Below are 26,126 nucleotides of genomic sequence, written 5' to 3' on the forward strand. Positions count from 1 at the left end.
TATCCCAATCCATGTATCAAGGTTGAGGCAGAGCTGAAGCATATGGGCAGACGGACACATGGTGACCTGCATAAGCTACACGCATACTCTACTCTGAGCATATTCAGAAAAAGAAGAAAAAAGCAGCAGCTACACAATCAAGTCATGCTCCATAATGACGCCACATAGCATATCAAGACTACCGCTGCAAACATTGTCCACGTGGCATAAATGAGATACGCGCACAGCACATGAGAGAGAGCAAGAGACCCGCATGCAGTGCAGCTTGGCGGAATTTCCCAACAGTATTTCCGGGCTGAAGCGCTCTACAAACATGTACTTACATACATGCAGATGTTCAGCGTCGGCCTCGACACTGAACAGAAGCGAGCACCATCAAAGCTCATGAAATGGGTTCCTACGAACAAAATTAAACCCACAGGCCTCATAGAACAAGCAAAGAACGTAAAAAAAAGCAAGGCAACAGTTGCCTTTAATATTCTTCAAATAGCTGCTTTGTGTTGAAACTCAGGGTATTGCTAAACTTTAAAAAAAAAAATTGTCAACACAGTACATGCAGGGACCTCTCAACATAATAACTCAAACTTGTAGCATTTTCTAAAGGCAGGACAGATACGCAAGCTGGAATGGAGCCAAAGATACCCGCATACATCATTGTGCCGCCAACACCAGACGGCTCTGTTGGGCTTCCGTCGGGCAAATTAGATTGCTGTTGATCGCCAACTATGCTTGCACATCCACACTGGGACTGGGCAAGGCATACATGCAACGACATGCTGGCTGAACTGCAATCATTGTCTAGATAAATTAATTAATATCCCTTCTGCCAGTAGCCGTGCTAGAGCGAATAGCCCTTGCAATGCCGCATAGAATCCAATGCAGAGATCATACTCGAAAGGAAATACAGCGATTCGCATTTACGCCTCTGCGACATCACACCACAACAAATCCATCAGTGTGAACTCAGTTAAGCAGCATGCTTCTTGCCATACTCATCCAGTCCCTTCTGCCACACACTCTTCGTGAGGCCATCTGGACAGTAGACGCAGTGCACGCCGAGCCGTGATACCGAGCTGATGTTGTTCATCTGATTGTCGTAGAATATCATCTCTTCAAACGGAATGCCAAACTCGCGCTTGACGCGCTTGAAGTGGTCTTGCTTCGACGCGGCAGAGTAGATGTACTCGCCATCTGCTAGCTGCTTTAATGGAATACGTGGCTCTTTCTTGCCCTGCGGCGTGGCGTTGAACTTATGCAGGCACTCGTCTGCCCAGCTAGGCTCGTCACACGTCGACACCCACACCAGCTTGGTATCCTGTTCGGTCCATTTCGGCTCGTGTTTTACTTCATGTATGATGTGACCGGCAATGCCCAGCAGCTCAACGTGCTGGCCGCTTCGATCCTTCAGCCGACGCGTGCCGTCGCCCTCCACCGTGAACGGGGCACCTCCACCCCAGAGCATGTACATGTCTGGATGCCACACCGTGCCGTCTAAATCCAGTGCCACAAGCTTTGGCAACGCCATCATTACAGCTCGACCAAAGGCTGAACAAGAGGATACTGCACAAGCCAGAAGAGAAGCAACTCTCTGACCAACAGTGATTTACTTTAAGCACACAGACACAAGTGCCAACTTCTTGGCTGCACTTTGTTGTTGGAGATTCCGAGATAAGATGGGGAAATCCTGCTGGAAACCGATAAACAGAATGAATGAATCCGAACAGTGGTGCCTTGTTCGTTTGAGTTTCCCAGAAGGGTGCGTGAAGAAACTGTAGATCCGAAATGTAGATCTACATTATAATCGGCAATCCAGTAGATGCACCTGGCACAAGAAACTCAACACTTCAAGAGTGAGAGAGGCCGCGATCGCAAACGATGCTCAAGAAAGGTTGCAAACAATCTGGATTATATTTTTTTGAAACTCTTTGCCTAGCTACAGCTTTCATGGAATCATGCATCATGCAGCAGTGCAGTCTCGATCTCACAAGCGCTTTCTGACGCCATAATTCGGTTGTCAGCAGCAACCATGGTCATCCAGCCCGCCCATCCATGCATGACCAGGACAGGGCCTAGGGAGTCGTCAAACTCCCTGATGCATGGCCATGGCATGGCTGCAATGCTTACTATTTCTTACCAAGCAGGAGCAAGAGTATTATTCTCAGTTCTTACTACTGAGTACTGTACCAGTGCAGTACATGTACATGGTTTTCCCCCGGGGTTATGAACTCCGAGGCTTGAAGTAAAGGTTGATGGCTAGCTGTAGACCAGAGTGTAGGGCTCCCTATCTTGTATTTTTGTATTTTATGGATTCTCGGCCACAGGGCCAGGGGGATCTTGCGGCCACGAGTGAAAATGATCATGGTTCATGCCTCATGGCAATCTCATAATCAGGGAGTTTGGGTACATCAGAAAATGACACCAAACTGATGCATGTCTTTGGTTCGGAGAGACTGGTTGCACCGTGATGCATTCGAAGGGCGGGAAAACTTCCGAGACACCCTCCCCACCAGGGAGTCGTCAAATACCGGTATTTGACGACTCCCTGCTCCCCACGCTGCCAGACTTCGGCAAACCGGTGGCCCTGTTGCCAAGGGACTCCAGCTTCAGTTCACCGCGGTTGTACCGGCATAGCCGGCCCTCGGACCGGGCCAGCGCTGTGCTACCAGTCCGTGGTCATAACACCGCCTACTGCTGCTGCTTGTCGTGAGGAACCTGTTGCAAATGGATATCCCGCTGCTGCACCCCAATGCAACTTCAGGGATGTTCCTGCAAAGCCGACCGTCACACGACAGGCCAGGGTGCATGATCAACCTCACCGAACCATAAACTCGAACGGTGAGCCGCCAAATCCGCATGGGTCACCGGTGATGATACTGTTACTTTGAAGGGCACTGCTGTCTCCCAACAACCGTAGCGCATATCATGACATGTTTGGGTAGAAGTACAGTGCTGCTCAATGAAATCCAGCCACGTCATCACTCAAGTTTGTGCCTTGCACCATTTCGCAGTTCTGTGTTCGCAGGTCTAGGGCTGCGCGACGCCCAGCGGTTACTTGAGGGATGCGACTGGAGTCATTGAGCAGAACTGTAGTACACTGTACTGTACAACCGTTGAAGTACGAGGTTGCCACATGAAGAGTGATGTGACGTGACTGTACATTGTACAAACAGTTCACCTTGCAGTCGCTATCAGTGTGAGTGTGAGAAACCGGCTGACTAAACTGCACGCACGGCATGGCATGCTACACTAGCACTCACGCTACCCCTACACCGTTCTGCAGTCCACGCCGGACGAGTCAATGATGGTCCCGACCCGGCACTGTTCAACCGAGACCAGACAGCAGTCTGGTGAAAACAGTCACACTCACACATCCCGGCACATCATCAGTGAATAGGCAACGACTATTGAAGCTCTGCATGTCGTGCATCGAGCACTTTCACCCGTAGTATAAGTTCTTCCATGAGCAGTGGCTACTAGCATGATGCAGTCGGAGAAGTGCCAGTCTGAAATTCCACTTGAGTGGATTCTGTTACATACATGTGCATGTGCCTGGATAGTTCTCAACTTCTCATGGTTGCAGTACATCAAAGTACATTGGAGCACCATGCAGCATAGTACCACTCTGTCAGGGGTCACCGTCGGAAGCAGCCTCTATCCTAGGAGTCCGTGTCGTGGGAAAGCCATGGCCGAGATGCGTTTGCTCCGATGTGCATGGGGTCTGTGGCCATGGTGACCAAAGATCATAGAGGTTATGTGATTACGTCGTCAATTGAGATGCTTTGGCAAAGCTATTGCACAGCGATGCACTAGCTCGACCAAAGCCACCGACTCATATTGTACATCGAATCCGCTTGTACACCACCAATAGCCTCTTTAGACTGACTCCATTGATCTGTAGGGGAGCATCTAGCTGCTGCTGTAGGCTGATAACGGATGATGGGCTGCCTTGTTGCCAACATGCACGCTGGGCATGCCATAGTAAATGATTCCCATCTCGTCGTGGGGAAACAATTCAGTACAACTTGTGCAGTGTTTTCAAGACTGACTGAACCGGCACAAGGCATGAGACCCAGCCATTTTGTGAAGAAATCCGGATCGGATCTCCACTATGCCGGAAGCAACTGAATCCAATCTGCTGTTTGTAGTCAAGACAACGGTCGGTCTCCTTATCATCATGTCTCTTTCCTTGCAGCGTACTCATCCAGCCCTTGAAGCCATTTCTCCTTAGTCAGTCCATCAGGGCAATGCACACAGTGCACGCCGATGCGAGCTACGTCCTGGACGTGATAACGCATGTTATCGAAGAACATCATCTCCTCAAATGGAATCTGGAACTCTTCCTGGACCTGCTGGAAGTGGCGGATCTTGCTGCTCGAGTCGTAGATGTACGACGCGTCGGCTAGGGTTCCCATTGGAACACCTGTTTGAGCATTCAGAGGTGGTGCATCATCATCGGATCTGGCTGCAGCAGGAGTGCACGACGAATGGCTATCTTCACCTTCAGCCCGTTCTGCCGTACTGCCGGCCCATGGCGTTGCCATGAACTTTCCGAGTGCCAGCTGCGCCCATTCCGGCTCATCACACATGGACACCCACACTAGCTTCGTGTCTTGCTGCGTCCATCTCCGATCGTGTTTGATCTCATGCACCACGTTTCCTGCCGCACCGAGCAGCTTCACTTGGTGGCCAAAATTGTCGTTCAGCAAGCGCGTCCCATCGCCAACGGCTGTGAACGGAGGTCCGCCGTTGGCTGAGGCCAGATCTATCATGTCGGGATGCCACACGGTGTCGTCCAAGTCCAGAGCCACCAATTTCGGTAACGCCATGCTTCGTAGCCAATTACGTGTATTTGTGGGTACGTCGTTGCGACTGACCCTACCGGCCCTAGCTAGGGAGCGGGACCGAGAAACAAAGGAGAGTCGCGCACACATGCACGAGATCGAGCTGATGATGGCAGTCTGCACTGTCTGTACACGCAAGTAACGGACAAACTCAGCTACAAATATGTAGGCGTCACGAATACCATGTGAAGTTCATCCACCGTCCGCAGAGGGCGAAGAGCGGAATACAATGGCAGAAGAACGAGCAGTTGCGGTTTCGTAACTCTGAGTTTCACGAACTGAATCGATCACCAGACGAAAATTACTTGGAGAAGACCTTCTGCCTTTTTCTGGTGTCACACACAGCCATATTACAAGACAGTTTACTTTCATAAAAAAAGCCCTACTGTGTTGTGTTTATTAGTACTGTGTTAGCTACCATGTTACCGTCAATGACAGTAACATGGTGCTTTGGTAGCTAACAAAAAAGGCGTCACGGGCAGGAGTGTGCCTACCCCGCTATGGTCGTATGGACTAATACTAGTAATACTTGACGTTGTAGATCTACAAGTCATGTAATAGTATGGTCTGGACTCCACCCGAGTCCCAACGCACCAATCTCCTCTAGCTAGGTCCTGCAGCTTTGTAGCTCCATCCCTATCAAGTATCACTATCACATAGGGCTAGGCGGATAATGCTCGCCGAAATCCCTCATTCTGCTTTTCGGTCTGCTCAATATTCTGCTCATGAAAGTGCATTTTCTGCTGAAATTTCTGCTGAAATCCAGTTATGTAAAAATACACTTGGCACACATAATTGGGTTCAGGATCTAAAAAGATGAGTCATGTGAAATACTAGACAAGGCATGAAAAAGAACACAATGTGGCCGGCGCAGGCGCACTTCAGATGAAGGCTAGCCACACTACATAATATGGCCCAGTTGCAGCGATTTTCGACCTTCGTTGCAAAATGCTTGTTTTGCGAACATTTTCAAGTCTGACTTCACTGGTGTCGTGATCCACGGAATACCCGTCCGCGGCCCGGCTTGCGCAGCAAAAGATGATTTGATTTGAATCTTTTCACACAGCGGGCTTTTTCACCGAAGGTCGAAAATCGCTGCAACTGGGCCATATGTAGATTACCCATATAAAAACCGCTCTGTGAGCGGTTCTGAAAAACCTCTACTGGTGCAGCCCCGTCGTAAAAGTAAGAAATTAGAACTGGCGCATTGTCCTCCCAAATGTGAACTGATCCACCTAAATCGCGATTGACGGGACCCGAACGCACCAGTAGCACGAGGTTCCTACCTGTGGATGCAGCTGGGGACGCTGGTCCATAGCCAAAGCCAAAGCGGCAAAGGTGGGCCATGGGCTTCGGTGTAGATCTAAGTGTTGTATGGTAACTTGATCAGCGCCGACGCCGGCTGTGATCCTGTGCCCTCCCGACCTCGTGCTACTGGTGCGTTCGGGTCCCGTCAATCGCGATTTAGGTGGATCAGTTCACATTTGGGAGGACAATGCGCCAGTTCTAATTTCTTACTTTTACGACGGGGCTGCACCAGTAGAGGTTTTTCAGAACCGCTCACAGAGCGGTTTTTATATGGGTAATTTCAGTTCTTTTTCTGTTCCCTCCCCCACCCTAGCCCAGCTCCGAAGATAAACATGGTGAGCACGCGCGCGATGCACTGTATGTAGCCATGCAACTACAGTAGCACACTGATACATTCCAGCCCTCCCCACCTCGCTACCCCGCACACAGACACCTTGTGACAAACACGCACATGCACATGGCACACACACACATGGGCACGCACACACATACATACACACACACGACCCAAACAGGAAATTCTTGATGAACATTGTATAATGCCATGCAAAGCAGTGGCCACCATACTTCAGGAAGTCAGTTGTGAAACAAAAATAATTCAACTACATGTACAATGAGTAGGTAAGCTAGCGGCCAAAGCACAATATTGCAAACCGTGATGATATTTGCCTAAGGATTGCAGTTTGCAGACCACACCATGGAAGCAGTGAATACAGAATTATTGTAATGTCATACAAAGACAAGCAAAGAAGTGGCCACCATACACCAGAAACTTGCAGAAAGTCACATATCCAACAGATAGAGAAGTGAACAGCGTCTGGTACAGCCCACACAAAACCAAGCTGACCTGATACTCGTCCGAAGATCGTAAGTGGCAGATCCTTTTCAACGATAGCATGCAGGTGTACGTTACACGCATGGACAAAATCTGACCGTGTCACCGGCATACATTGTCATCACATGCATACCCCACAGGTTACACACATGCACAGTAGAAGCACAATAAAAGCAATGGAAAAATATGAAGGGGTTGCTGAAGCATCTTCACACTTCAATTTCAGACTTCGATGTGGTCGTCACGGGGTGATATACCTGCAAGATACAAGTGATACAGAAAGAAAGCATAAGGTCGTGAGGTAGGCTATGAGACACCACAAATGGGTCACCTACATGTATGTTCAGGGCTGGTGTACACACACATGCAGAATTATCATAATCGAGAATTTCCCAAACTACAGAAGAGCAATGAAATCCATTTGCATGCACAGGAGCAATTTTGCAGTATGATGAGCAGCTCGGGAATACACCTGTTGGCAATGGATTACATTCCCATTGGAATTCACATTCACGTGGGATTCACAGAAGCAATTTGGCAGTGTGCTGCGCAATGCGACACGACCTGCGATTCTGCGTGCGATGCAAACTCGCACAAAATACCATTCACAGAATCAGGACAAGACGTCAGCGATGCAACAGCGCCTTGCTGACGTGCCTCAAGTCAAAGCTCAATGAGAATGCGTTTGTCGGTTACAACTGGTACAAATGTACAAGCAATTTCTGAAAATGCTCCTGTGAATCCTGCTTTAAGAAGTGCAGGAATGTCCCTCCTCCGCTCCCCCCCCCCCTCCACACCTTCAGGGAACTTGACAAGGAAGGGTGGTCTTCGCGGTTCCCAACATCTATTTGCAGTTTCTGGTCTCCACTGTGTCTTTTCAATGGGGATTTGTACGTACCATAAAAGCAAGCCTAAAAAATGAACAGCACATTTGCCGTTCCCCCACTGGGGAGGATGCGTTCCACAGCTATCCTGACAAGATATTCCGAGAAGCGGTGCTGAGTGCAATGCATTGTGAAACTGAAAAAGCTGCCCAAGCCGCGGCATATAACGTCTAAACTTCAATTGTAGTTCGCCAGCTGACTACTTTCAAACTCCATAAAGGTTGGAGTACAGCTGGCTTAGAAGTTGACAACAACGGCGCACGCACATAAGCAATGGCCACCTTACCTGTACTGTAGCAGTACTTCCGAGTTCCCGTATGGGAGTTCCCTCACTGTGTGTGCAATAGCAGCCTCATCGGACCAGTTCAATGCGACGCGGACAGTCCGACACTGAGGAGGACATTGAAGAAGTCAGAGACAGGACGAATGGTTGATTTACAATTCAACTAGCAAGGCTGCACACCCACGAAGTTCCACTCACCATTGTGCCGTCCTTCTTGGAATGCAGAAATAACGCTTCCTCTCGAGAACGCAGCCTGTGACAGAGAAAAAGGAAGGAGCATCGCCATGCATCAAACTCCATAAAGGTTGGAGTACAGCTGGCTTAGAAGTTGACAACAACGGCGCACGCACATAAGCAATGGCCACCTTACCTGTACTGTAGCAGTACTTCCGAGTTCCCGTATGGGAGTTCCCTCACTGTGTGTGCAATAGCAGCCTCATCGGACCAGTTCAATGCGACGCGGACAGTCCGACACTGAGGAGGACATTGAAGAAGTCAGAGACAGGAAGAATGGTTGATTTACAATTCAACTAGCAAGGCTGCACACCCACGAAGTTCCACTCACCATTGTGCCGTCCTTCTTGGAATGCAGAAATAACGCTTCCTCTCGAGAACGCAGCCTGTGACAGAGAAAAAGGAAGGAGCATCGCCATCGGCATTGGTCCTCTGCTATCACCGATTGCCGAGTTGCACAGTTCACTCTAACAAGACTGAGGATGTTCAAGAACTCCCCATCCATACCATTATTGGAGTAAGAGGAAAGGTCAGATTGCCTAGTTCCTAGGGCCTAGCATTCCTGGATGCCAGGATGTGCTGCCCCCCCCCCCCTCCCTTCTACTGTCTGGAAAGGGCAACATATGTGACAGCGTTCACCAGTACAGTCGGAGGAGAACATGGGAGAAGGCAAAAAAGGGCAACACACATGAATCCCTTATAAACAAGCAGTGGCAACTCTAGCACCAGCAATGTTGGACTTACATCCCAGCCATTGCCGCCGGATTCAGCGGCTTCTTCTTCTTCGTCTCCCATCTTGGAAGCACTCCTTCCCGTAAGTTCAGTCCTGGGATCGGGAGTACAGTCGGAGGAGGACGTCGGAAAAGGCAAAAAGGCAACACACATGATTCCCTTATAAGCAAGCAGTGGCAACTCTGGCACCAGCAATGTTGGACTTACATCCCAGCCATTGCCGCCGGATTCCCACGCTTCCTCTTCGTCGTCTTCCAGTTCCCAGGTTCCATCTTGCAAATACTCCTTCCCGTAAGCATGGTAAGTAAGTGCAGTCCTGGCCTGGGTGGATGCGCAGTACATTGACGATGGCGGAGATGGAGGTCAGGGAGCCCTATAGGGGTCCCGAGAGCAGATTGTGGCCAAATTCGGGACGATGCCGGACGCCAGTCAGTATGAAGTAGCGAATTGCGGACCGCCACGTAGATTGGGGTCGCGGGGTCATAATCCATGGGCACTACTCGTACGTTGCTCCAAAAAAGGGCACTGCACTGTTCCACAGTTGCTGTTAGCGGTCACCAAAGGCACTTGGTAGGCCGGTAATTGGGTCACGTGTCAACAAAGTGTCAGCAACGTGTCAACAACGTGTCGACCACGTGTCTTTAGCGGTACACTAATTTTGGTGTCCCCAAACTGAAAACATCGAGCACCAGTATGGAAAGGCTTTAGACAGAAAGCCTTTCCAATCTACGACTCGTAGACTTCTGCCACTGGCCTGCCATTCAAGGCTGCTACCTTCCGCAAAGTAACAGTTCCGGCCACATTTGGTGGATGGATGGACTGCGGGTCGAAGAACGCAGCAAATCTGCTGCAAAAGCAGAACGTCGCACGCCAATTCCGTGGTAACTGGCAGAGAATGCTTTTTCAGCCCCCGTTCTGCCGAAATATGCTCGACCCCCCAAACAGGCGTTTTCTGCCGAAAATTCTGCCGGCATTATCCGCCAAGCCCTACTATCACAGTATCAGCATCCCCAGCCCCAAAGAAAACACAGTTTCCTTGATTAGTGACATCGACTGAGTCTGACACACATCATGTGACTCGACGGGACGGTAGTCATGTCAGGACTCAGATCAGGACGACAGGATCTAGCCATGATCTAGGAGTCAGGACTCAGGAGTCAGGACTCAGGACTGTAGGCCTTTCCGGATTATGTGTTTGCATATTTTTGCATTTTGGGGGTCAAAATGCATTTTGTCCATTTTGACCCACTTTGGGCTAGGGAGTTGTAAAATACCGGCATTTTACGACTCCCTGCAAGCGATAGGTACTTCACGATCACCATGAATGATCACCATGGTGCCAAATGTCACGCGACTAGCTGGCGAAGGACTAAAGGGACCGTCACTTAATTTTTGCCGACTACCCGCCAAAAAAATATTTTCGTTTCACGTGTCAGACACGTCCGCGAGCGCGTACGATCGACTCGCGCGCGCCCGCGCTACCTTTCACGTCAGGCAATCTGTTCACGCCACATGGCTGGATAGCGCGTACATGCAAACATGATTGAAGACTTGCAATTTTTTTTCCAAGTCCAGGCGCTAGGCCTAGGCAACACTAATCAGTCTAATTACCCATATAAAAACCGCTCTGTGAGCGGTTCTGAAAAACCTCTACTGGTGCAGCCCCGTCGTAAAAGTAAGAAATTAGAACTGGCGCATTGTCCTCCCAAATGTGAACTGATCCACCTAAATCGCGATTGACGGGACCCGAACGCACCAGTAGCACGAGGTTCCTACCTGTGGATGCTGTGCACACGCCAGACAGTTTCTTGGGATCGGGAGAGCTTGATTTGACTGAATTTGACTGACACTGCACAAGAGGTAAAATTATTGTTCTTGCTGTGAACTGAAAGAAGACGACGACTAAAGCGCAAGGCGCTTGCGCAGAGCAAAAAAGGAGGAAAAAACATGGAGGAAGTCGCCAAGAGGCGAGTGAGTCAGTAGAAATAATAAACACGCGGCCCCGCTTCGGTGTGGGAACGCGGAAACAAACCGGGGTAGAGAACACAAACTATGACGTGTACTGCAAATAATCTCATGACGTTGAACATCATGTCAACGTCGTGACACTCCCCCGCAAGAGATGCAGAGAAAAGGAGATAATTCGTAACAAAGTAACGTGGAAACAAAACACAATAAGTGCATATATTACGCAAGGGTGAAAGAGAGTAGACCGTCACACACAGAGAGAGAGAGAGAGAGAGAGAAAGTTCAGATGTGAACTACCAACTGTCTAGCTGATTCAACTAAACAAGTTCGCTGCCAATTAATTGGCGAAGCGTCTGACGTTGCTTCTTAGCGGCAGCACGTTGTGGACGACTGGGTGGAGCAACAGCTGCTGGAACTGGCAGATCGGCTTGGCCAGTGGTGTGTGTGTCCGGAGCGGTGCTGTTGTTGTTAGCCTCGGAGTTAGCAGCAGGACAGATAGGGTACAGGAGAGACAGGGGTCGTTTGAGCTCTGTCTTCTCTGCAGTGATGACGGTTGCGGAACGTATCTCCATGTCCTTGCTTGTATGGAGAGCGACAATGCGACCAAGTCGCCATGAGCCACGGGGCATGTCATCCCTTATTAGTACAACATCGTCAACGGCTGGCTGTTCTGAAGCGGTAACGCGTGCCTGTCGGAGCTTCCGAGTGTGACTGTTGCGGAGATCAGCCAAGTAGTCGTCTCGCCAGACACGCCAGAACTGGTCCAATGTTCGTTGACCCTTCTTCCAGACAGAGAGAAGATTCTGAGCTGCAGTCGGAACTTCGATGTGGTCCGGATCGCCGTCATCAGCAGTGGGTTGCACGCCACCAGTAGTTGCGGACAGGCACAGAAAATGACTTGGGGTGAGTATCTCCTGCAAGTCATTGTCCACGTACACCAGTGGACGCGAGTTGACGACTGCTGACACTTCCATGAGAATGGTAGTCAGTTGCGACACAGTGAGGAGCGCGCGGCCAACGACCTTCTTCAGGCTTCGTTTGACTGTTCCAACGAGACGCTCGTAGAAACCACCCATCCAAGGTGAGATCGGTGGGTTATAGTGCCACTTCACACCAGTCCTCGACATGTACGACAGGACATCATCACTCGTTGCCATTTCTTCAAAGGCCACATCCAGAACAGACTTAGCTAGGATGAATTGTGGCGCGTTGTCAGACACTACCTCTTCAGGGCAACCACGCAACGACACGAACCTGCGGAACGCTAGCAGGAATTCCTCTGTGGTCATGTCTGCCACCAGTTCTAGATGGACAGCTCTAGTTGCCATACATGTCACTAGGAGGACCCATACCTTCTTGGTACTTGGCTGGTGCTTGACGAGCAGAGGACCGAAGTAATCTAGTCCCACATGGGTGAACGGGATAGATCTTGTTGCGCGGGCAGATGGAAGCGGGGCCATATCTGGGGTGCGGTATGGACCACCGTGGTGCTTCCGGCAAGTCAGGCACTTAGTGATGAATGACTTCACTGTTGCACGCCCTCGTGGTAACCAGTACTCGTAACGCAGTCTTGATAGCGTGTGTGCAACGCCGCCATGCATCGTCATCAGGTGACAATCGTTGATGATGAGCTGGGTGATGGGATGCGTTTGGGGAATCAGTACTGGATACTTTGCTTGATAGCAAAGTTCGGCGTTCTCCAAGCGTCCTCTGCATCTGATGAGGCGGTTCTCATCGAGGAAGAGCCGCAGCTTGTCCTTCGGGCTGTGCTTCTTACAATTTTCGACAGCACTGACGTCTGACAGATTCTGTTGTGCATGGTGTAGCCACATGATTTTGGCTACCTTGACCTCTGAGTTACAACTAGAATCCACCCCGAAGGACTTGCCGCCTTGTGGTCTCAACCTGGAGAGAAACCGCAAACACAGAGCAGAAACACGCACTAAGGCACTGAAAGACGAAAACCTGGCACAATCAATACCAAATGGTGGTTCATCACATGTTTTTTTTTGTTCGTGATGCGCATCAGGCTTTTTTTTCATTTCGTGTGCAAGCTCAGTGTCTGGACCGGTGGACTCTGTTGGGTGTGATACAGGTGCAGGTATCTCCGAAGTGCTTGAAGGACCCTCCCCAGCGGCAACGTTGACATGGTGATCAAGTGCTGGCTCGGCGTGATGGTCAGCAGTGGCAAGGAAGTGTGGAACATCTTCTATCATGCCCCTGTCAAGCTGGTCTTGAATCACGGTATCGTACTGGTCAAGAAGTTCCGGATGGGCTTCGAGGCGACGCACTTGTGCCTTCAGGCGACCGAAAGCCAGACCGTAGTTTGTCGGAAGAGGAGGATGTGAGTCCCTCCAGGGCCAACTCACCGCGTACCGACCCTCGGCAAAGGAGATGGAGTTGGCGAAGCGCTCGCCCACAAGATCTTGCGACGACGTATCGTCAAAAGTACCCAAGCTCTCTGTCGACCAGAACTTACGGAGGTCGAATTCAGGGTCCGTGTCTGTTTGATGAGCAAGACATGACTGCGCCTCTGTGGTGGCAGGCACAGGCAGACTGCCGGTACAGATAAAACCAAGAACGGAGTCGAGCAAGACCAGACCACCGCTTAGTTCGGTGCGGTCCTTGCCGATAATATCATAATAGTGATCGAGACCAATCAAGACGTCTACGACCATGGGCTCTGCGCTGCTGGAGAGCGGTTCTGCAAGTGGCAGAGACTGTAGAAGAGGAAAAGAAGAAGCAAGTGGACATCGCGCAATTGGAGCGGTTATGTTCGGAAGTACACTGGCCTGAATCGCACGAGTGGACCCATCCTTACACTGCATGGTCAAACTCACCTTGGCGTACACGGTACTTTTTCTTTTGTTGTTCCCAAATGTAGCCAAGGAGAGTGTTTCATTTCCGATTGTGGGCAAATCGAGCTGATCTCGATAAGCTTGCGTGATGTATGTCTTGGTGGAGCCGGTATCAAAGAGAATACGGCCATTGATCGGCTTCAGCTTGGAGGAGAGAAACGGTGCCACAGCAGTTTGCATCATGATCTGGTGATCGGCGTTTGCGACCGTGCTCGTGGCAGGCTTGGGTTTGAAGGACTGAGCATTCGGGCTCATAGTGGAAGCTTGCCTCTGAGTGGATGCGGCAGTGAATTTATCTGGACACAAGCTGCTGTGGTGTGCAGGATTGTGGCAATAGAAACACCGCCGTTTGCTAGAGCAATCGTGCACGGAGTGGCCTGATCGCAAACACTTGAAACACCTTTGTTTAGCTACGCTCTTCCTCGCTTCTACTGTAGTGTACTTATTGCATTCGTCAGAGAAATGTGCCTCCGAACTGCAAAAAACACACACTCTCTTGGGCTTCGCTTTTGAAGTAGCTGAAGCTGAGGCAACAAGAGATTGACCGGACGCACTGGCAGATGGTGATTCGTGCGATTTTTTCGGTGGCTGGCTGAGGCGATCTGCTGCTTCATTCGCTATTATGAAGTTGGCTACTGCAGCGCGCAAGTCCGAAACGGTCCAGGATTGTGGCCCCTTTTTTAATTCCAAAGCCGCTAGCGTGGTGCGTGGCAATTTGTTCGTAATCATTGACACAAACACCGCCTGATTAACATTCTCACCAAGCGCTGTGAGGCTTCGCAAGTGCACCTCCAACGCATCGTGCAACCTACGCAAAGATGGAGTAGCGTTGGACGCAGGCGGTAAGTCCATGATTGCCGTGTAGTGTGCATTGACGCGAAGCTGATCATTCCCGAAACGTTTGCGGAGAATGTCAAGCGCGGTTGTGTAGTTGGTATCTGATATGGGCAAGCCAGCTATGGCATCCCGAGCCAAACCCGTTACGTGATCTCTTAGGTACGACAGTTTCTGGACACCCGACAACCCTTGATTCGCATCAATAGACGCAACAAACATATCGTGAAACTCAGCCCATTTCAGGAAATCACCAGAAAATGTTGGTATTTCAAATTTGGGCAAATTGACTGAACTTGTGGGAGCTGGTTGTGGTTGAGGTGATGATGCTTGCATGTGTTGTACGACTAGTTGGTGTTGTTTGATTAGATCCTCTTGCGACTGTAATACTTGCTGGTGTTGACTATGTGTAATAGACTGCGTACGAACAAGATCTCCTATTGACTGTTGGATGCTGGACAAATCAACCATACTAGTTTCTTGTTTGATACCCGCACTGCCCGTACTCTTGGTGCTACTTGGTGAGCTAGTACTAGTAGTAGCAGCTTCTGGACGGTTCGTCTGGGCTCTGTACTGCGGAGATCGCTTGCATTCAACAATTGACCCTCTGATGCGTACCGAATACGCAACCACATCGCAGATCTCCGTTTGCAGAGCCTCATCTGAACCCTCCAGAGTCTCCGAGTCCAAAACACTGGCCAATGCATCACACGCCTCATCATATGCGTACAATTCTTCAACAATACAATCCACAAGTGTACTTAGCTTTTTTGGATCCGAGTCCACGTGTTCTGACGACAACTCGTCGGCCCTTTGACCTCCTTCCTTCGATAAAAGGAGTTCGGCCTCTTTGACGAGTTCGTCGATGGATCCTTGCAGCTGCGCGATCTTGGCCCGGCGCATGATCTGCGTGCCGGTCGTCACTGCTCTCTTCGGCATGTTAGCTCGACGACCCAAATCGGGCAAGCTGCTTACAAATTATTTGAGTCGAGTCTATCTTTCTCAAGATTGGAATGGTACGCACGGCTCGTTTCGAGCTCCGGTGCGGTTCATGTCCCGGGTTTCGGCACCACTTTGTGCACACGCCAGACAGTTTCTTGGGATCGGGAGAGCTTGATTTGACTGAATTTGACTGACACTGCACAAGAGGTAAAATTATTGTTCTTGCTGTGAACTGAAAGAAGACGACGACTAAAGCGCAAGGCGCTTGCGCAGAGCAAAAAAGGAGGAAAAAACATGGAGGAAGTCGCCAAGAGGCGAGTGAGTCAGTAGAAATAATAAACACGCGGCCCCGCTTCGGTGTGGGAACGCGGAAACAAACCGGGGTAGAGAACACAAACTATGACGTGTACTGCAAATAATCTCATGACGTTGAACATCATGTCAACGTCGTGACAGATGCAGCTGGGGACGCTGGTCCATAGCCAAAGCCAAAGCGGCAAAGGTGGGCTTCGGGGTAGATCTAAAGTGTTGTATGGTAACTTGATCAGCGCCGACGCCGGCTGTGATCCTGTGCCCTCCCGACCTCGTGCTACTGGTGCGTTCGGGTCCCGTCAATCGCGATTTAGGTGGATCAGTTCACATTTGGGAGGACAATGCGCCAGTTCTAATTTCTTACTTTTACGACGGGGCTGCACCAGTAGAGGTTTTTCAGAACCGCTCACAGAGCGGTTTTTATATGGGTAATTTCAGTTCTTTTTCTGTTCCCTCCCCACCCCAGCCCAGCTCCGAAGATAAACATGGTGAGCACGCGCGCGATGCACTGTATGTAGCCATGCAACTGCAGTAGCACACTGAAACATTCCAGCCCTCCCCACCTTGCTACCCCGCACACAGACACCTTGTGACAAACACGCACATGCACATGGCACACACACACATGGGCACGCACACACATACATACATACACACACACAACCCAAACAGGAAATTCTTGATGAACATTGTATAATGCCATGGAAAGCAGTGGCCACCATACTTCAGGAAGTCAGTTGTGAAACAAAAATAATTCAACTACAATGTGTAGGTAAGCTGGCGGCCAAAGCACAACATTGCAAACCGTGATGATATTTGCCTAAGGATTGCAGTTTGCAGACCACACCATGGAAGCAGTGAATACAGAATTATGGTAATGTCATTTAAAGACGAGCAAAGAAGTGGCCACCATACACCAGAAACTTGCAGAAAGTCACATATCCAACAGATAGAGAAGTGAACAGCATCTGGTACAGCACACACAAAACCAAGCTGACCTGATACTCGTCCGAAGATCGTAAGTGGCAGATCCTTTTCAACGATAGCATGCAGGTGTACGTTACACGCATTGACAAAATCTGACTGTGCCACCGGCATACATTGTCATCACATGCATACCCCACAAGTTACACACATGCACAGTAGAAGCACAATAAAAGCAATGGAAAAATATGAAGGGGTTGCTGAAGCATCTTCACACTTCAATTTCAGACTTCGATGTGGTCGTCACGGGGTGATATACCTGCAAGATACAAGTGATACAGAAAGAAAGCATAAGGTCGTGAGGTAGGCTATGAGACACCACAAATGGGTCACCTACATGTATGTTAAGGGCTGGTGTACACACACACACGCAGAATAGACCAATCCCGAAAAGATTGTCTGGGTTCGTGAAAGGGGGCACGCGTGCAAGCCAGCACGTGTGAAATGCATCGTTTTGTATTCAGTTTGTGTGTGTCAGCTCATGGCGGAGGAGAGAGAGACTTTTGCTCGCCGAGCTGAAGCTAAAGGAGTTGATGGAGTCCTGCCAGCAGCTAGTCAAAGGACCTTCGTTACCTTAGGCAGACCCTGACGGAGTTTGGAGGCCAGATAGCTCTCGGTGAGGAGAGAAACATTCGCATGGCGATCGACTCTCCGTAAAAAATGCAAGCTACATAGCGCCGACGTACTGCAACAGCCACGATTTCAGCTAACTAACTTCTCGATCTGCTGCTTCACAAAGTTCAACTATTTACAAGTCCTGACTGTTGTAGTCTGAAGCTGGAGTCTCATCGCCCACCTACAGGTAGCTTTTGGAGCTGATGGATTTCCCGACTTGGACTCCTTCCGCAAACTCTCGCAACATTACTACAGTGTATGCTGTGTTTCCGTCCGCTCGTGTCGACATGTCACCTATACTGTACATGTACCGGGTCGCGGATCGCGGAGGAGCTTGACGACCTCCGCTGACTCCAGGTTTCCGAAATACTGCCGTCGTCTTCGTTGACGTCGCTGGTGACATTCTCCCCTTGCAGGACGTGCACATAGTTGTCGTCCCGGGGGTAAAGACTATGTTGTCTTTCGAAATAGTTCTTCATCACGCTCGCGCGAATGATGTTTCTCATCATGAACTCGTTCCGACGGTGTAACGCGGCAATGGTCTTTGGCGGGGCACTGGCTTGGCGAAAACGATATCTTCTTGTGCAATATAACATTGATCGGCGGCAGATGAGTACAGTCACTTCGTGGTTGATCCTATAGGAGGGCAGCTGCCAGGAAAGAGGCAGGACTCATCGAAGACGAAGCGCTCGCAACAAACAATAGCACTCGAAATATCTCATAAGATTTAGGGCCTATCGCTTTGAGCCACAGCGCTCACAGTGAGCTCTACATGTTCGTTGACCTCTTCACACTACACAGAAGAGCGAAACAAGGATTATGTCTTAGCATTTCCACTCCAACAGCAGACCATTACCAGTGCGAGAGAGAAAACTACAAAGGGCTTTGCTTTCTGTCGCATCGTCTCTCTTGCATGCAACTAACGAGAAAACCGTGTACTTACCCTCGCAGTCACACGCGAACTATCAACCACGTCCTGTGCCGCATGCTGATCAGGTAGTGCCATGTATGTGTTGTACAGTGTACTCTCAGTTGACATGCCCCCTTTCGAACCCAGACAATCTTTTCGGGATTGGTCTATTATCATAATCGAGAATTTCCCAAACTACAGAAGAGCAATGAAATCCATTTGCATGTACAGGAGAAATTTTGCAGTATGATGCGCAGCTCGGGAATACACCTGTTGGCAATGGATTACATTCCCATTGGAATTCCCATTCACGTGGGATTCACAGAAGCAATTTGGCAGTGTGCTGCGTAATGCGACACGACCTGCGATTCTGCGTGCGATGCAAACTCGCACAAAATACCATTCACAGAATCCGACAAGACGTCAGCGATGCAACAGCGCCTTGCTGACGTGCCTCAAGTCAAAGCTCAATGAGAATGCGTTTGTCGGTTACAACTGGTACAAATGTACAAGCAATTTCTGAAAATGCTCCTGTGAATCGTGCTTTAAGCAGTGCAGGAATGTCCCTCCTCCGCTCCCCCCCCTCCACACCCTCAGGGAACTTGACAAGGAAGGGTGGTCTTCGCGGTTCCCAACATCTATTTGCAGTTTCTGGTCTCCACTATGTCTTTTCAATGGGGATTTGTACGTACCATAAAAGCAAGCCTAAAAAATGAACAGCACATTTGCCGTCCCCCCACTGGGGAGGGTGCATTCCACAGCTATCCTGACAAGATATTCCGAGAAGCGGTGCTGAGTGCAATGCATTGTGAAACTGAAAAAGCTGACCAAGCCGCGGCATATAACGTCTAAACTTCAATTGTAGTTCGCCAGCTGACTACTTTCAAACTCCATGTAGGTTGGAGTACAGCTGGCTTAGAAGTTGACAACAACGGCGCACGCACATAAGCAATGGCCACCTTACCTGTACTGTAGCAGTACTTCCGAGTTCCCGTATGGGAGTGCCCACACTGTGTGTGCAATAGCAGCCTCATCGGACCAGTTCAATGCGACGCGGACAGTCCGACACTGAGGAGGACATTGAAGAAGTCAGAGACAGGAAGAATGGTTGATTTACAATTCAACTAGCAAGGCTGCACACCCACGAGGTTCCACTCACCATTGTGCCGTCCTTCTTGGAATGCAGAAATAACGCTTCCTCTCGAGAACGCAGGCTGTGACAGAGAAAAAGGAAGGAGCATCGCCATCGGCATTGGTCCTCTGCTATCACCGATTGCCGAGTTGCACAGTTCACTCTAACAAGACTGAGGATGCTCAAGAACTCCCCATCCATACCATTATTGGAGTAAGAGGAAAGGTCAGATTGCCTAGTTCCTAGGGCCTAGTATTCCTGGATGCCAGGATGTGCTGCCCCCCCCCCCCCCCGCCCCTCCCTTCTACTGCCTGGAAAGGGCAACATATGTGACAGCGTTCACCAGTACAGTCGGAGGAGAACATGGGAGAAGGCAAAAAAGGGCAACACACATGAATCCCTTATAAACAAGCAGTGGCAACTCTAGTACCAGCAATGTTGGACTTACATCCCAGCCATTGCCGCCGGATTCAGCGGCTTCTTCTTCTTCGTCTCCCATCTTGGAAGCACTCCTTCCCGTAAGTTCAGTCCTGGGATCGGGAGTACAGTCGGAGGAGGACGTCGGAAAAGGCAAAAAGGCAACACACATGATTCCCTTATAAGCAAGCAGTGGCAACTCTGGCACGAGCAATGTTGGACTTACATCCCAGCCATTGCCGCCGGATTCCCACGCTTCCTCTTCGTCGTCTTCCAGTTCCCAGGTTCCATCTTGCAAATACTCCTTCTCGTAAGTAAGTGCAGTCCTGGCCTGGGTGGATGCGCAGTACATTGACGATGGCGGAGATGGAGCAGGTCAGGGAGCCCTATAGGGGTCCCGAGAGCAGATTGTGGCCAAATTCGGGACGATGCCGGACGCCAGTCAGTATGAAGTAGCGAATTGCGGACCGCCACGTAGATTGGGGTCGCGGGGTCATAATCCATGGGCACTACTCGTACGTTGCTCCAAAAAAGGGCACTGCACTGTTCCACAGTTGCTGTTAGCGGTCGCCAAAGGCACTTGGTAGGCCGGTAATTGGGTCACGTGTCAACAAAGTGTCAACAACGTGTCAACAACGTGTCGACCACGTGTCTTTAGCGGTACACTAATTTTGGTGTCCCCAAACTGAAAACATCGAGCACCAGTATGGAAAGGCTTTAGACAGAAAGCCTTTCCAATGCCTAATGCCCAGCCAGCTGACTTTATTTTCGGAGAAACACTACTCATTGTAGTAAAAAGTAACAATGAATAGCGATATCATCTAGGAAGGATCGCTACCCTAACGCGAAGGAAAGGCCTTGCGCGGCTGCTCTACGAAGTGTTGAAGAAAGACTCATCAAAGTTTAATAGTTGGTGGACGAACAACTCGCTGGCGCCGGAAAACTTGGCCCCCAACGATGGTGTTTGGTGAATCATCAAGCATAATGTCTTGTAGCAGTGTTCACCGAGGAAGGAGAACGCTCTAGCCGCTGCTGTTGTCCGTTTCATCCATGTTGGGCGTTAGCTGCACCGCGCCTATTGTGTTTTAGTATTCCATGGACACACATTAGCATTCAGAGCGATTGTGGAGCCACAATTTACTTCACACAGCGTTGTATTGTCCACGAGCGCAAACTTCATTATCAGCAGTAACTGTTACTCTTCATCCTACATGTAGACTTGGAGTATACACGGCCTTGTCACGACAGCGACAGCTCTACAGAGTGTTCAAGTGAGAAACATTAATTTCTATTGTTGGTGGACGAATAAATGGCTGGTTCCGAAAAAACGCGGCCTGCACCGATGGTGTTTGGTGGATCATCAAACAGGGTGACCAGCAGTGTTCACCGAGGAAGGAGAATGCACTCGCCACCACTCCGATTCATCCAAGTGGGCGTTAGCTGCGCCGCGCCTATTGTGTTTTAGTATTCCATGGACGCACACTAGCGTTCTCAGCGATTGTGGAGCCACAACATATCTTCATGCGGCGTTGCACTGTCCAAGAGCAGAAACGTCAGCAGTGACCCATCATCATACATGTAGATTTGGAGTATACACACCATGCGCCAATGGGCCTTGGCACAACAGCGGCAGCTCTATGGAGTGTTCAAGTGAGAAACATTTGTTTCGACTTTTGGTGGACGAACAAATCGTCGGTGCCGAAAAACGTGGCCTGCGCCGATGGTGCTTGAAACATCAAGCATGGTATGTGGTGACTGTCAGTGTTGATCGAGGAACTTGGAAGGAGAACACTTAGGCCGTCGACCGTTCATCCATTTCGTTAGCTGCACCAAGTCTATTGTGTCCTTGTATTCCATGGGCACACAATCATGAAGCATGGCGTCTGAGCTGTGTTCACAGAGCGGGGAGATGCTCTTGCTGCTATCTTATCCGTCCTGTGTATTCCCAAGTGCCGAAGGCTCACAACGATGGTGTTGGACAAGTCAGATAAAATAGAGTCAACGTAAGTACGCATGTGTACTCTTACTGACTGAAACATAAGTGGGGTGTAAGAGCTAATTCATGTGGTGTCGTGACATTCTCATGTACGAGGTTAGTGTGTAGTACTTGTTACGTACTGAATTCTGTGACTTTGTTTTGTCTCCATATACTGCATGCATTCACGTTTCACAGTTATCAGTTTGACCCTGAGTTCATGTCTGTTATCCCGTGTCTCCTCTACTTATTTTTGTTTCCACACAGTTCATGGTGTAGCGCTGCACGTGTTCCGTTAGTTAGAACTTCAGCATAAATCGCAACTACTTGTACTTTCAGACATGTCACGTGATTGTTGCCAGGGTTTGAGCCAATCAGAGCGTTTACAGGCAGGGCCTGAACCCCTGATCATGCCTTGCCTGCCAGCTCTACTACGATATTACATGTCACGTACCCGCGCGCGCGCGCACGGTTCTCCTGCGCTTGGGCTTGCTTTCCCTTGGTAGTTGGAAGTCAGTGGCTGTTAGTACTCTTAGATTATGTACAGAAAGTGGTGGACATCACGCAACTGCAGTGTAAATTAAAGGGTGGTTGTCAACTGACAACCGCATAATTTTTCGACATAATTAATAAAAGAATTTTCATCTAAAGAGTGAAAAGCAACTAAATAGAGCGGTTGTCGGTTGACAACCCCCCCTTTTATTTAGATTATGTATCTGAAGTAAACACAGCGTAGAAATATCACAATTGTCTCTTGTGTATTATATCCGTCTGATGTCACCAGATCGTCACACGGTGCTGTGACCAAGATACGGATCATGCCGAATGCTGATTCAACTGGACGAATCGCGAGGCTTTTCAGATGCAGGGACACAATGGAAACTGAATGACTTCAGAACAGCACTGAAGCGTTATGTTATCATGCAAGACGCCTTTCTGCGCCGCACAAACACAGGCGGTACTACAGCAGAAGATGTCACTCACTATTCTGCAGGTGCACTGGTGACAGGCGCATGCAAGTTCACCAGAAGGAAGCGGTCTGATGTTAACTGGAATGCCAGCAGTATGAGAGGGTGTGCATTCTGCGGCGGATCTCACCTGGACAAGAGCTGCGCGAAATACACAACAGTAGCACAGCGGAAAGAATAACTGATTGAACAGAAGCGTTGCTTTGTGTGTTTGCGCACAGGGCACCGGTCAACTCAGTGCAAGGCCACCCGCAAGTGTAATGTGTGTTCTCGCATGGGTCACCAATCAGAGTCACCATCATGTCACGATCTGCCCTGAATCTCAACAGAAATCTGACAGCAGTACCAACATAGTAGCTGACCAGCCTGTGGCTGACGAGGTACCAGCATCTAGCGCAACAGCAGCTAGTGCAGCATCAACCAGTATCGCCATTGACCGTAAGATAGTCAGTCGTCTTGATCGGTGCAGATTTCCTCTGGGAGTCTCAGTTGACGTGGAGCACCAGAGGACTTCCGCCAGGACTACAGTTTCTGCCTACCACAGTCGGTTTTGTGGTGACTGGCCGAACACGTCACTCCAAGCACTCAGCTACGCCGATGAGCAGCCATGCCAGCTATCGTTTCTCTAACTGATGCAACTTCCGACTCCTGCACCATCCCAGATCTGTGGGACCTAGACTGTGTTGACATCCAGGATTAAGGCAATCTTACTAACAACGACCTAGCCATTAGGCAATTCATCATTGTTCTACGATTTTGCCTGCCACCAATCGTCATGACCTGCGATACTGAGAAGGCCATTTTACAAATCAGTGCCAACCCAGCATACAGAGTTGCGACACGATTTCTGTGGTTCGCCAACTCCGACAGTCCATCAGTCACCCCATCCAGCCTGTTCACGCTCATAAGCAGTCCATTTCTGCTTGGCGCGTCTATACAGCATCATTTGGCACAGCAAGATGACAAAACAGCTAGCAGTGGCTGTTGGTGAGAACATTTTCTGCTGTGCCATTGGAGTGTGCACGATACACGAACCCTGCTCTTTTGTTGGCACCGCCTATGTAACTTACTGCATAGGGTGCAAGGTGACCGTTGTCGGTTTACATGTACTCCAGTTATTACACCGTGCATGCACTGAGTCTGTGCTGCACTGTGCATCCATAGGTGTTCGTTTGCGGTAGCGCAAGGTGACACGCAAGGTTGATGGATTGTTTTGTCCGCTGCTATTCGAAGCTCTCGGAGTCGGAAGCGTTAGCTCTGTTTCCCCTGTTCCTCCCTGCGCGGAGTCTGTAGTTCTGGCTTGCAGTTGCTGTTACATGCATGTTGGCAGTTGCATGTGTGTTTGGTTTTCAGTTGTCTTTATTTGTTTTGTGTGGACGACAGTTCAATATTCTAGCAGTTGTTGCACTTCCTACTTCTGAAGTACATTCCGTAGTTTTCTGCGGTTGGTGTTTGAGAGAGCAAACTGTGTTCTTCTCCAGAGTGGAGTAAACCATTCGCTTGTGTCTGAGGAAAACCCTGTGTGTTTACGAAGAGGTTGACTTGGCTGTAGAGTGAAAGTACCACATGGTCACATGGTCCACAAAATCTTAGAACTACTTGTAACTTAGGGTCTTCTGGCGTATGGTATAATTATATGAGCAGCATGAGAGTGAAGTAAAAGACTATTAGCTCAAACATTCAGTCTTTCAGGAGTAGGTGTTTCATCACGGAATAGGTTCTGCAGTTCACTTACACACTGCAACAATGGACCAGCAGTGTCCAGCATACAATAGAGTCATGTGAATATGTACCGTATGCATACTCACAGCTGCAAGGCCAGCGCCCCGTGGCTGCTTGACTTCTCAATCGATATAAATATTCACAACAGTAAGACTCTGTGATCAATCAGAGCTGTGCTTCGAAGTAGTCACAAATGCCCCATGATCAGTCACAAAACAAAACTTGGCAACCAGTCACAGCTTCCACGGTGCCCCAAGACCAGTCACCAGAAATGACCGTAGTAAATCTGCAGGGAGTTTCATAATCTGTTCATTGCAGAGTCCACTATGCTATGATTCAAGAGGGGGGGGGGGGGGGTAGCGTTCCTGCGGATGCGGAAAACTTGGCTGGAGCCCGAGTGTCACGTGAACCCTGATTTTTAAGACTTATTATTTGTTTTACGATGAGCCTATTATACGCGATACAGGCTCAGAACACACTTTTCGTCTAGTTGGCATATCAGGGATATAGGGCGGAGCAGCCCATATCCCCAATTATGACACGCGAGTAATAGTGAAATACGATTGGCGTATTGTGCTGGACTGACTGCGGTAATGTAAAGCTAAAATAAAGCAGTCAGTTTGCCCTTAGCATGGCCTTGTCATGAGGGTGCCACATCCGTGGAAAGGCAACATGCCGGCTAATCTCCCTGAGAAGTTGAGTGGTTATCAGCAGGCGATAACGCTGTGTCGATGATGACCTGTTGATGCCCGACAGGAACCTTGCGAGGAGAGTCATTGGGCCTGACGGGTAGGTAAAGCCAACTTCCACATGAAGTTTGCGGATGGCCGACATGTAGACATGGACAGATCGGGGCTGAAAAGTTCTGAACAACTCGGCAGCAAAATAACACATAAAGTAAAAAGTCATCACCTGGCAATGGATTCCAGTCATGCCCTTGACAGAACTGGAAGTAACGGGTATCGGCGGAAAAATATTTCCGGCTGGTGCCAGTGCTGCTAGCTGCAGCACGGAGTCCGGCAACTGAGAGTTGGCAAGACTGGCTGATCTGGCTCAGCTGCTGCTTCCGGAGCCCTCAATGGTTCAAACACCATCGGCGCAGGCCACGTTTTTTCGGCACCGACGATTTGTTCGTCCACCAAAAGTCGAAACAAATGTTTCTCACTTGAACACTTCGTAGAGCTGCCGCTGTTGTGCCAAGGCCCATTGGCGCATGGTGTGTATACTCCAAACCTACATGTATGATGATGGGTCACTGCTGACGTTTCTGCTCTTGGACAGTGCAACGCCGCATGAAGATATGTTGTGGCTCCACAATCGCTGAGAACGCTAGTGTGCGTCCATGGAATACTAAAACACAATAGGCGCGGCG

General features: G+C 49.6%; 2 protein-coding genes and 2 long non-coding RNA genes across 5 annotated transcripts; 1 reads left to right on the forward strand and 3 right to left on the reverse strand.

Annotated features, from left to right (window-relative positions):
- Positions 1 to 71: 71 nt before the first annotated feature.
- Positions 72 to 5,282, reverse strand: LOC135822990 (uncharacterized). Its single transcript, XM_065335852.1, has 2 exons — positions 4,176 to 5,282; positions 72 to 1,600 (listed from the first exon to the last, which is right to left on the reverse strand). The coding sequence occupies exons 1-2, from the start codon at positions 4,929 to 4,931 to the stop codon at positions 968 to 970; spliced, it is 1,389 nt and encodes a 462-aa protein (XP_065191924.1). The 5' UTR covers positions 4,932 to 5,282; the 3' UTR covers positions 72 to 967.
- Positions 5,283 to 11,402: 6,120 nt separating this feature from the next.
- On the reverse strand, positions 11,403 to 15,716 carry LOC135823075 (uncharacterized). Its single transcript, XM_065335936.1, has one exon. The coding sequence runs from the start codon at positions 15,714 to 15,716 to the stop codon at positions 11,403 to 11,405; it is 4,314 nt and encodes a 1,437-aa protein (XP_065192008.1).
- Positions 15,717 to 16,707: 991 nt separating this feature from the next.
- LOC135819410 (uncharacterized) lies at positions 16,708 to 20,811 on the reverse strand. Of its 2 annotated transcripts, XR_010553912.1 has the most exons (5): positions 20,316 to 20,811; positions 20,121 to 20,202; positions 19,700 to 19,754; positions 19,505 to 19,608; positions 16,708 to 17,274 (listed from the first exon to the last, which is right to left on the reverse strand). It is a non-coding gene; the product is annotated as an uncharacterized LOC135819410 (long non-coding RNA). The 2 variants fall into 2 exon arrangements; XR_010553911.1 differs by lacking the exon at positions 20,316 to 20,811 and having other exon boundaries at positions 20,121 to 20,292.
- Positions 20,812 to 20,850: 39 nt separating this feature from the next.
- Positions 20,851 to 24,905, forward strand: LOC135819419 (uncharacterized). The gene is made up of 2 exons (XR_010553914.1): positions 20,851 to 22,092; positions 22,849 to 24,905. It is a non-coding gene; the product is annotated as an uncharacterized LOC135819419 (long non-coding RNA).
- The last annotated feature ends 1,221 nt before the right edge of the window (positions 24,906 to 26,126 follow it).

Source organism: Sycon ciliatum, chromosome 1 (assembly GCF_964019385.1).
Source record: "Sycon ciliatum chromosome 1, ocSycCili1.1, whole genome shotgun sequence".
In the NCBI taxonomy this organism is placed as follows: Eukaryota; Metazoa; Porifera; class Calcarea; order Leucosolenida; family Sycettidae; genus Sycon; species Sycon ciliatum.